This window comes from Hordeum vulgare, chromosome 1H, assembly GCF_904849725.1.
Source record: "Hordeum vulgare subsp. vulgare chromosome 1H, MorexV3_pseudomolecules_assembly, whole genome shotgun sequence".
Taxonomy (NCBI): domain Eukaryota; kingdom Viridiplantae; phylum Streptophyta; class Magnoliopsida; order Poales; family Poaceae; genus Hordeum; species Hordeum vulgare.
Genome location: NC_058518.1, coordinates 213,147,186 through 213,159,489, shown reverse-complemented (window position 1 = coordinate 213,159,489; position 12,304 = coordinate 213,147,186). Strand labels below are relative to the sequence as shown.

Here is a 12,304-nt window from a genome sequence, read left to right as displayed (position 1 = left end):
TCAAGCATCATGAACCACCACCAAGCTTCTTAGCAATCGTTGAGAAGCCAAGATTCATCTAATGAAAATATCAAAAAAAAAAAATCAAGGGTACACCAAAGGTGTACCATAGCTTTATAGAAGGGAGAATAATATGTACAAGAGAATAATATGATACGCCAAAGGTGTACCATATTAATGAAAATATCATGAATATGAAGCACCCTCTACTAGCAGGGTGGGACAAATTTCCTCACTTTTCTTATAGATCATATGTGCCTTTGAGATCTCCTAAGAATTATTGTAAATGAATAAATGGACTAGGCCCAATATTTCAACAGTACCACTATTAAGATCCAGTGGAAATCCATCAACAAGAGCCATGTGTCATTTGAGATTAGTGCAAGAGGTCTCTAGCGTTGCATGTTCACCGCCAAGAAATGTACGACCAATGACTCGCAAGAAATCGATAAACACATATACACATGTCCCTACCACGAAGTGTTTCATCCAAATTATGCCTCCAGGCAAAAATGAAAAATAATGAAGAAAGAAATTGTTCATTAAAAAACTTCTTCCAGAGTGCTTATATTTTTTTATGCACAATTATGTGAAAGACACAACAAATTTGGGTGGTTATCTAATTGCCAAATATCAAGTCATTCACAGAAAACACAAAGCAAGGCAACAATGCACTCTACTGATAGAGGTGAGACAATTTCATCTATGGCATTGTGCGGGATCAACCATACAGTTGACACCAAACTGTAGCAATCAGAAAAAGTGCAAACAGAACTTAGAAAATTATAAATTTCTAATACATCTCTAGCTATTTCTTTTGAGGGGAATAATAAATCTCTAGCTGATTCTAAATCGATGTATCGGGCCATTTTGATTGGATTGAATGGATTGCATTTTACTCATTTTCCAAACACCCTCAGTGCTAGTGCATAAACATCTTTCTTCTTTGCTGATGTAGCTTCGGCTACCAATTTCACCGCCTATAATTGATAACAGTAGTTGAGAAGAAAAGAAATAAGATGATCGCATGATCATTATATCATTATCTTGTAAGATATTATATATGCAGGCAAAACTGCAAATCCCAAAACTTTCTTAGAAGCTTGAAATGTATCAACAAATTGAGTGGAATATGTACCGTTGAAAGAGCATGCCCTTTTGCCATCAATTCTCTGAGTTCATGCTCAAGAAAATCATCAGATGGTTTTTCAACAATTGAAATTGAGTTCCCATCTATGAGGATGGTGATTTCTCCCTTTGGCTGTCGAGTTGCAAAGGCTTCATTTGCTTCTCCTAGAGTTCCTCGCCAAAACTGTATAAGATTTATATAAAGTTCAGGACTGCAAAGCAAAAATATCAAAATTGTAAATTTACATGGAATGGCACCAACCTGTATTTGGGAAAAGTGAGATTATTTAAAATTTATTATTTTCCCAATTTAAATAAAATATGCACGTGATTTAAACACTAAAAGATGGATCACACGGCAAAGTCACTCTATATAGGTATACCACACTTCACAGAACCAATATTTATGATAGCACACGTATTACCATGTATAGCAAATGAGGGCGCCCATGCAAAAGGGATCAGACATCGGAGTTCAGATGGTAAAATAATAATTCAATAGAAGTGTACAAGTCAATGCTACTCTCTCCGATCCAAAATAAGTGTCGCAGTTTTGAACTAAGGTTAGTTCAACCTTAGTTCAAAGTTGTGATACTCATTATGGATTAGAGGAGTACTAAGTATGGAATGAGACTGGATATGTTCTTATTGATTTAATTAATCAAGTATCAAGAAGCGGCTGATCAGGTGGCTTCAGGCAGCACATTCAGTAGTGTAGCTTTGTAAACCAAAGCACTTCAAGCAAAAAAATGGCTGTCTACAGTGGATGCGATGTTGTAACCATCCATGTTATGTGGGGCCAGACTTATAGCCGTAGGGCCCACAACAATACAGCAAAGGAACCACCATAGGAGGAGTGAGTAGCAGGGAAACTCTATTTCCTGTGGCTTTCAGTTTGAGTCAAAATCCAATTAGCTTTCAGAGTCTGTTTAGATAAAGAGAGAAAGAGTCCAGATTGTAATCAGTTTAGTTTTTCCTTGAGGCTAAGTTAGATCGTCTATAAGAAGGGACTTAATCCCGATGAATAAAGAGGTCAATTCAGAGTATTTTTTTTACCGTAGCTGCCTAGAGTAATCAGAAATTCGTGTTCTTTCAATTTGGTATCAGATACATCTACGATGTCTGGGGACGATATCATCGACGTGGACGCCGTTGCTCAGATCAAAGAAATCGCCGATCAACTCAAAGCCTTTGTAGCCCAGCGCGAGGATCAGGTGCAGCGCCATGTGGAGCACACACAACCCCAGGAAGAGAGGACTGCCCTCGCCGAAGTAATCAAGCGCCTCACGGCCCTCGAACACCGGTCAGCGACACCACCATTTCCGCCTGATGCAAGACGAAGCAAAGCTTTGGGTTACCGCCGACGCAAAAAAACTTGGGTCTGTAATCTTTTGGGAGTAATTGTCATGCCGTTGGTCAGTGGTGTTCTGTAAAACTCTAAACTCTATTCTTCTCTTAATTAATGGATGAGGCAAATCTTATGCCTCCGTTTTGAAAAAGAAAAAAAAAGCAGCTTGCTTCCCTCAGCTCTGGCGGCCACACAGGATATGTTGGTGCACCCTTCTCCGTCCCAGCGCTGGGCCTGACAATGGCTGGAATCTTCCCTGGCGCACCAGCAGGCTCGATCAGCCCCGACTCCCCTGGCAGCTTCCAACCCACCGCGAGCCAAATCCTGCCCTCCCAGATGTCCCAGCCAACCACCGCCTCCACCCAGGCTGCTGAAACCCACCTCCCAGCCGCACCACCCACCTCCTACCATATTCCCGTGTACCACCAGCCGCTTCCACCACAGCACCATGCTCCTCCACCAACTTACCACCACCAGCCCCTTTCATGGCCGGCAGACACCCTCCACTCAGCCCATAACAATGGATCTCCTCGAATTTCCCTCCCACCACTCCTGCATATTCCTGTTGGCTCTGGCTCTAACTCTGGTTTGGGTGTTCTTCGATTCCACAAACTGGATTTTCCCACATATGATGGCTCCATCGATCCACTCGGTTGACTCAACCGGTGCGACCATTTTTTCCGGGGTCAGCACACGCACGAGGTTGACAAAGTTTGGACAGCAGCATACCACCTCACGGGCGGCGCTCAATTTTGGTAATTGCAGTTGGAGACTGTTATGGCATGCCGGCATGGGAGCAGTTCAAGGAGGCTTGCCAAGTCAAATTTGGGCCATCTCTTCGTGCCAATCCTCTTGGTGAATTAGCTCGGCTATCATTCACAACCTCGGTCCGACAGTCCGACTACAGCAGCAAGTTCTTGGCGCTTCTCTGTCGTAATAGTGAGCCGTTGTCGCCAGGCCAGCAACGGTTCCTGTACACCGCAGGATTGCCTGAGGGCCTTCCCCAAGACGTCGAACTTCAACAGCCCGTGGATCTCCACTGTGCTATCGCCTTCGCCAAAGCATACGAGCAACGCCATCTTGCTCCTTCTTCGACGTCACGGTCCCGGCCTCCTTGGACTCGTGCAGCAGCGCCTGCACCTGCTGCCAGGCCTTCCGTGCCTAGTATTGCCCCTGCCCCGTCTCCGCCATCAGCCACTCCGGCTCCATCAGCCCCACCACCGTCCCGGGCGCTTTGTCGTCTCACTCCGACCAAGATGGCTGAACGGCGTCGTAAAGGCCTTTGTTACAACTGTGACGAGCCTTATGTCCCAGGCCACTGGTGCGCCAGGCTCTTCTTCATTGAGCTGGACGACTTCGCTCCGGATGATCTTTGCAATGAGGATACATCAGAGTCACCTCAGGTGTCTCTTTGCGTCACTACCGGCCTTTGGAGCATTCGAGCAACGGATACGATGCAACTGTGTGTTCGTATCGAGGACACACCATTCACTGCCTTGTTGGATACAGGATCAACGCACAACTTTATTGATTCTACTGCTCTACTGCATGCGGCCTTAGTGCCGAGTCACGCCCTGGCCTCCGTGTGATGGTGGCCAACGGTGATCAGGTCCCGAGTTCAGGACTGTGCTGTGACATTCCACTACATATTGAAGACTTGACATTTCGCACTGATTGCTTCGCCATTCCGCTCTGTGGCTCTGACATTATTTTGTGCGCCAGCTGGCTTCGAAAACTCGGGCCCATTCTCTAGGACTTTGATCGTCTTTCTATATCCTTTCACCTCCATGGTGTTAGGAATATGCAACTTGTATTCCATGAGGCCATAGGTTGATATATATACATGTACTGGTGTGGAATATATGCAGGAAACCCCTTATACAATGGGATAAGTATAAAAGGGTGCATGGCTATATTATATATACTCTAACACACACCCCCCCTCAAACTCATGGTGGATGAACACTGAGTTTGGAGAGATAGAAGCCATGTTGCGCTCTAGTCTGGGCCTTCGTCAGGAAATCCGCCAACTGTAACTCGGAAGGCACATACTGAAGAGCAATAACTGCACATACTGAAGAGCAATAACCTGATCTTGCACACCAGCGCGCACATAGAAAGCATCAACACCAATATGCTTGGTGAGCTCATGCTTCACAGGATCGCGTGCAATGTTGTACTGTCAGATAAGAGCAAAGTAGGTGTAGTGACAAAAACACCAAAATCTGAAGTAACCACCGTAACCAAGTCACATCTACCATTAAAAGAGCCATCACTCGCAACTCAGCCTCTGCACTCGAACGGGAAACTGTGGTTTGTTTGTTTCTTCGTCTTCCAGGCAATGAGAGAACCACCAAGAAAAACACAGTAAGCAGAAAGTGAACGGCGATCTGAAGGATCACTAGCCCACGTAGCATCCGAATAGGCCTGAAGCTGTAAAGACTGGAGCGAGGAAAGAATAGACGGTGAGAGATCGTGCCCCGAAGATATCGGAGAACACAAAGGAGGTGACTATAGTGAACCGAGGTGGGAGCGGAGACAAACTGACTCAGAATATGAACGGGATAAGAGATATCCGGACGAGTGACAGCTAGATAGACAAGACTGCCAACAAGATGACGATAACGCGTCAGCTCAGGCAGGGGGTCACCATCAGCATCACGGAGGTGAACATTGAGATCCATGGGAGTCTCAACAATGCGCTCGTCGGTAAGAGCAGCACGAGCAAGAAGATCCTGGATATACTTGATCTGCACAATACGATCTCGATCGGAACGATGTGGCGTCGAGTTGAATCGATCTGAGTAGCGACCTAGAGCAGCAGGAGACGGGGTGAGCAGCGGCCAGATTCGTAGGTGCAGACCGAAAAAAAATCGATCGTGACCCAGAGAGAGAACTCGATCGGTAGAAAGGACGTGTTATGACCGGTACGACGTACCAACGGAGGAGGCCCAATGGGCAGGGTTAGTTACGGGCTTAGCCCAAGTTATCTTAGCTATCTTAGAGTCCAAGTTATATTAGAGTCCAAGTTATCTTAGTTATCTTAGAGTCCAAGTTATTGAGATTATATAAACAGATGTAAACAGTTATTTCGGAATTAAGCAATAAGACAATTCTATTGCCCGGCTCCCAGAGGAGCCGAAACCCTAACCCTAGCCGCCTCTCTCCCTCTCTCGCGCAGCGACGGCGCCCAACCGCCGGCGCCTGCGTCCCCAGCCGCGCCGGCCGCACTTCCACCCCTACAACCTACGCCCGAGACCTGGTAGAACCCTAGCCTCTACCAATTTGGTATCAGATAGCTTGGGTTCGATGAGTTTATCGGACCTTCCCACCACCACCGCCTTCCCCGCCACCTCGCAGCAGCCGCCGCCGCCGCCGCACCAGTCGCCGCCGCCGGCCACCTCAGGTCCGGCCGCCTCCGGTACTACGGCCCTGGCGGCTGAAGCTGCCCCCGTCCTCTCCCCGGCGGAGATGTCCTCGGCGATCCACGACCTCACCCTGGCGGTCTCCAACCTCCGGACCTTCCTCCAGGCTCCGTACGCGACCCCGCCACCACCGCCCCCGCCGGCGGCGCCCTTCGCGCCATCGCCCCCGGCCACCGTCGCGCCACCAGGCCTGCCGATCAACCAGGACAGGTGGCCGCCGTAGCCGTCCCCGCTGCCGATGTGGCTCGACACGCCGACCTACACGACGGCGCCGCTCCAGCCAACGGTGTTGCAACCGCCCGCCACCACCTTCGGGGGGTTCGGCGGGTATACTGACCCGTACGCCGGGAGCTCCGTGGTGCCGCAGCACCCTCCTTCCGCCGCGCTGGGTCGCCACGAGGGCGCCTACGCGGCCTTGCCGCACGTGCAGCAGCCGCCCCGCTTCACCAAGCTGGAGTTCTCCACCTACGACGGTACCGTCGACCCCCTGAACTGGCTCAATCAGTGCGATCAGTTTTTCAGGGGGCAACAGACCATGGCGTCCGACCGCACATGGATCGCCTCCTACCACCTCCATGGCGCCGCACAGACGTGGTACTACGCCCTCGAGCAGGACGAGGGCGGGATGCCTCCGTGGGAGCGCTTTCGCGACCCGTGTCTCCTTCAGTTCGGCCCCCCCATACGTGGGAGCTGCCTGGCCGAGCTCGGTGCCTCCCCTTCACCACCTCGGTGCAGGACTTCGCTGACCGCTTCCAGACGTTGGCCTGCCATGCGCCTGACGTCACGGTTCGCCAACGCGCCGAGCTCTTCGTCGGCGGCCTTCCCAACCACATCCGCATCGACGTCGAGATGTGCGACCCCCAGGACCTGCAGACGGCCATGTACTATGCGTGCGCGTACGAGCAGCGCGCCAACGCCCTGCAGCAGGCGTTCCCGGGCCACGGCACGTGTCCCCCGACCCAACCCGCCCCGGCGGCCGCCACCCCGACACGCCCCACCCTGCCGGCCACTACTGCGACTGCTCCCGCGCCGACACGCACCTTCCGGCGCTTACGTCGGCCGAGCAGCTCGAGCGGCGCCGCAAGGGCCTGTGCTTCAACTGCGACGAGCCGTATGCGTCGGGTCATACGTGCGCCCGCCTGTTCTACTTGGAGACCGTCGACGACGCGGAGGTGGAGGCCCTCACCACGGAGCTCGACGCCACCACACTCTCCGAGGCCGGCGTCACAACCTACGGGCCGGTCGATGCGACCGCCTTCGTCGTCTCCCTTCATGCCATGGCTGGCATCAAGACGGCAAAGACGATGCTGCTTCCGGTGACAATCAACGGGGAGCGTCTCACCGCGCTCGTGGACACGGGCTCGACACACAACTTCCTGTCCGGGGACGCCATGCGCCGCCTCGCACTCCAACCGGCGGGCTCGGAGAAGTTCAGCGTCACTGTCGCCAACGGGGACCGCCTTGCTTGCCAGGGCGTGGCGCGGCAGGTTCCTGTCCTCATCGGCGACAAGCCGTTCTCCATCGACTGCGTCGGCATGGACCTGGGCTGCTACGGCTTCATCCTCGGCATCGACTTCCTGTCCACTCTCGGCCCCATCCTTTGGGACCTCGATGTGCTATCCCTCATCTTCTGGCGCGAGGGCGGCCGTCGCGTTCAGTGGACGGGCATCGGCGGCTCCGGCGCCGCGACTCCGTAGCTCCAGATGATGGCGGCCGCACTGGACGAGGCGCATCCCCTCCTGGCCGACCTCCTGCAGCAGCACGGCGACATCTTCGACGAGCCACAGGGCCTCCCTCCCGCACGGCCCTGTGACCACCGCATCCACCTGCTGCCGGACACGGCGCCGGTCGTCGTGCGCCCGTACCGGTACCCTCAGCTGCAGAAAGACGGGCTCGAGTGGCAGTCATGCTCGCACAGGGCATCATCCGGATTTTGACATCGCCGTTCTCCGCCCCGGTGCTCCTTATGCGCAAGGCCGACGACACATGGCGCATGTACACCTCCTCACGCAGCTCACCATTAAGAAAGGCATTCTTAACATCAAGCTGAGATACAGACCAGTGGCATGAAGAGGCCACGGCAAGAAGTGTACGAATAGTGGTCATATGGGCCACAGGAGCAAAAGTCTCGTCATAATCACGACCATGCTCCTGCTGGAAGCCACGAGCCACAAGACGAGCTTTGTAACGCTCAAGAGAACCATCGGAGCGAGTCTTAACCTTGTAGACCCACTTACAAGTGATGGGACGGACACCGGAAGAAAGGGAAACAAGATCCCATGTACCAGTGCGTTCAAGAGCACCAATCTCCTCTGCCATCGCAAACTTCCATTCAGGGTGAACAACGGCCTCACGATAAGAAGTCGGCTCACGAACAGCAGCACCAGCGGTGGGAAATCCAAGACGATCAACAGGCGGACGAGGACGAGAACGCAAGCCATAGGTAGGCTGAGACGAGGAGGACGACACATCCGCAGAGGCATCCACAGGACATGAACGACGAATGTAACACTAAGGAAAAGATAGAACAATGCAAGGAGGAATCGCCAAGGTAGAATCGAGGGGTGGAGACGAAGAAGTCACCGGAGATGAAGGTGCAGATTCCGATGACGTGCTAGGTGAGGAAACCGTGGGAGATGGTGGCAGCAAATCGGCAAGAGGTGGAGAAGCAGAGATAGCGGAACGAATAGACAAAGGCTCGATGGGGGTGATAGGTGTGTCAGGAAAAGTGAGGAAAGAGATATCCTCCACTGAAAAGGTTGAGGAAGATGGCGCGGGTAGAAGGGACGAGGCTCATCAAAAGTCACATCCCGAGAGATACGCATCCGAGGACCGATAGGATCCCAACAACGATAGCCCTTATGCTCATCACTATAGCCTAAGAAGACACACTCAACAGACTGAGCGGTTAGTTTGGTGCGTTCTCGAGGGGCAAGAAGAACATAGCAAACACAAACAAACGAAGCATCGAATAATCGGGAGAACGATCAAAAAGACGCTCGAATGGAACGCCACCTTGCAAAGCAGTGGACGGGTGAAGATTGATGAGATAGGTGGAAGTGGAGACAGCCTCAGCCCAAAAGTGAGGCGGGAGAGAGGCAGCGATCATCATCACAGGAGCCATCTCAAGAAGGTGATGATGCTTGCGCTCAGCCACGCCATTCTGAGCATGAACACCAGGACAAGAAAACTGAGCAAGGGTACCCTGCTCAGCAAGAAATCCATGCAACATCTTGAAGATATACTCTCCAGCAGAGTCAGCACGAAATACTCGAATAGGCGAAGAGAACTGAGTGTGAACCATGGCAGCAAAACGCTTATAGATAGATAAGACCTCACTACGAGAAGACATGAAATATATCCATGTATGTTGAGAGAAATCATCTATAAAGATAATATAGTAGCAATGGCATCCCTTCGAAGCGAAGGGAGCTGGACCCCAGACATCAGAGTGAACAAGGTCAAGAGGACGCTGAGACACAGTCTCGCTATGAGGGTAAGGTAACTGAACTTGTTTACCAAGCCGACAACCCTGACAGTCTAAAGACACACCACCAGAGACGGATCCAAGAAGACCACGCCGAACTAAGGATGAGAGACAAGAGCCACATAAGTGACCAAGGCGATGATGGCACTGCTGAAAAGAGCTGGTAGACAAGGCAGCAGAGGTGGACAGACTGGCTGCGGTGGCAGCGGATGGAAGGTGAAGCCGGTCAAGCTCCCAGAGACCCTGAGAGTCACGGCGCCGGGGGCTAGCACCAAGAAGAGCACCAATGTGACGGTCCAGAACTGAACATGAGTCAAAGTCAAGAATGACCCTGCAACCAGAGTCAACAATCTGACCACCAGAAATGAGCTGCATGGTAAGCCGAGGAACATGAGCAACATTAAGAACATGAAAAGATGCAGTGCTAAGAGTGCCTCGGCCAGTAACCGAGAGAGAAGTACCATCAGCAGTAAGAACATGAACAGGAGAATCGCAAGGTCGAGTAGATGATAGGGTTGATGGATCATGAGTCATATGAAAAGATGCTCGAGTATCAAGAATCCATGGGGATGTACCTGCTTGTGTAGAAGGTGGTCTCGCAATGCCAGAAGAGTCCGTAACAGAACCAACAGACCTTGTCGATGAAGAACCAGAAGATGGAGCTATCAGGCATCGAAATCGCCCAATCTCCTGCTCAGTCAGGGGCGCAACTGAAGGTGTCAATGTAGACGCACCCGACAATAGAGAGTCGGAGGCAATCAGCAGCGCGCGAAGTCGCGGAATCTCGCCCTCTATGAAGTACACAGCTGAAGTAGGCGGCGTAGTGGCACGAGGAGAGAAACGACCACCACCACCTGTGGAAGCCGCTAAAGATGGCGGTGTAGCATGACCAGTATCGTTGGCAATTGCTGGTGGAGAAGACGAGGTCGTGTGCAGACAAGCACCAAGCGCCAAGGGAAGACGCGTGGACGAAACGCGGTCCATGGAGTCATAGGCACCAGGACAACCGGTGAAAGTCGCGAGAGGTGTCGGGGAAGAGCTACATGCACTGATGAAAATCGGAGAGGAGTCGGTGTAGAGCGGCAATCACCATATGTGGAGCTCGCAGGAGGAGCAGCAGAAGAGCTACTAGCACAACCGTCAGGAGTCACCGGGAAGCAAGGGACTACGACGTTGCGCGCTGGTGTAGACATTTCTTTTTAGGAAAAAGGCAGCAGTTTCCTCTCCCGACCAGAACCACACGAGATCCACCAGCGATCGAGGGACTCGTATCCAGCAACAGGGGCAGACCAGCAACGGAGGTCAGCAGCCGCTTCCGAGATCCGGCGAGGGTGCCGGCTGCAGGGGAAGTCCGGGGAGGGCGCACAGACAGGCGGGGCGATCCGATCTGAGGTGCAGCAGGGTCGAGTTGACTGGGTCGGCGTGGGGCGATCCGATCTGGAGATACAGCAAGCTCGAGCAAGGACGGAGGCTAGCGGAATCGCGTGTACGGCGGCTGGCGACGGGATCCAGCAAGGAGACGGCGGCTGACGATGGGATCCAGCAAGGAGACGGCGGCTGACGATGGGATCCAGCAAGGAGAGACGGCGGCCTGGCGACGTGATCCGGCAGGCAGGAGGCGTTGACAGATCGGGGAGGCCGGCGACGGGATGGTGCGAAAGACTGCGGGACGCGGCGATCCAATCGGGAGAGACCTGACTGCGGAGACCGGCGGCTCGAGACCGGCTTCGTCAGGAACGCGATCTGTAGCACCAACCAGCCCGACGGGATCCTGGACCAGGAGGAGGAAGCGCAGCCAGACCAGAGGAAACACTGCGGCGGCGGTGACGAGAAGAGGATCAAGCACGAGTTGCGCGTGCTAAAAAAACCTAGGCTCTAATACCATGTTAGGAATATGCAACTTGTATTCCCATGAGGCCATAGGCCGATATATATGCATGTACAGGTGTGAAATATATGCAGAAAACCCCTTATACAATGGGATAAGTATGAAAGGGTACATGGCTATATTATATATTCTAACACATGGCACCCTTGTCACATGGTCTAGGCTCGACGCACGTGAGTCTTCATCCGTGCATACGCTTTTGAGCCAGCATTCGGGACTCATGGACGATATGCTCGACGAGTTCGCCGACCTCTTCGCCACTCCTATGGTGCTTCCTCGCATTCGCCTGCTTCCCGACGCCACACCTGTTGCCGTGCGCCCATACTGGTATGCGCAGTTGCAGAAGGACAAGCTCGAGCGACAGTGTGCCGATATGCTCCAACGAGGCCTTATTCGCAGCAGTGACTCTGTATTTTCTTCACCGGTGCTTCTGGTCAAGAAACATGATGGTTCCTGGCGTTTTTGTGTCGACTACCGGGCTCTGAATGAGCAGACTGTCAAAGATAAATTTCCCATTCATGTCATTAACGAGTTGCTCGATGAACTCCACGGTTCTAGGTTCTTCACCAAGCTTGACCTGCGCTCGATGTACCATCTGTTAGGAAAGCAACTTATCTGTATTGAAGGCCCAAGGGGCATATATATATTACACATGACTTGAGGTGCAAGGAAAGTAAACATAGACTAATAAGGACTCCTAGACTAATACTAATAGACTAATAAGGACTACTAGGCTAATACTAATAGTTCCTAACACCCCCCCTCAAATGCAAAGCGTATGCAATAGCATTGCATTTGAAGAAGTGTAATACTAAAAAACAATGATAATCCAAATCCGCGTCTTGAGAGTGTCGTCGTAGCATGAAGAGTCTTCAAAACTTATCGAGCCGCCGAAGGAGAGAACGAGGAGATGACACATCAGAGGTAGACACCGCATCACTTGAAGATACAAGATAAGTATCAAGAGAAGATGGGTTGTCAAAAGAAGATTGCACATCAAGAGGAAGACACCGAAGAGATGGCACATC

At 52.0% G+C, this 12,304-nt stretch overlaps 1 protein-coding gene across 3 annotated transcripts in view; it reads right to left on the bottom strand.

Moving 5' to 3' along the window:
* Positions 1-683: 683 nt before the first annotated feature.
* The window catches only part of LOC123428892 (ribosomal RNA small subunit methyltransferase I), a 39,006-nt gene continuing 27,385 nt past the window's right edge, over positions 684-12,304 (bottom strand). For 2 of the 3 annotated variants that reach the window (XM_045113001.1, XM_045113011.1), the window contains 2 exons: positions 1,139-1,312; positions 684-980 (listed from right to left, as the gene is read on the bottom strand). In XM_045113001.1, the coding sequence (XP_044968936.1) occupies positions 900-980; positions 1,139-1,312 (255 nt within the window). In that variant the 3' untranslated portion in view covers positions 684-899. Of the gene's footprint in view, positions 981-1,138; positions 1,313-10,584; positions 11,854-12,304 lie in introns of those variants that run through there. The other variant, XM_045113006.1, reaches the window with a different exon arrangement.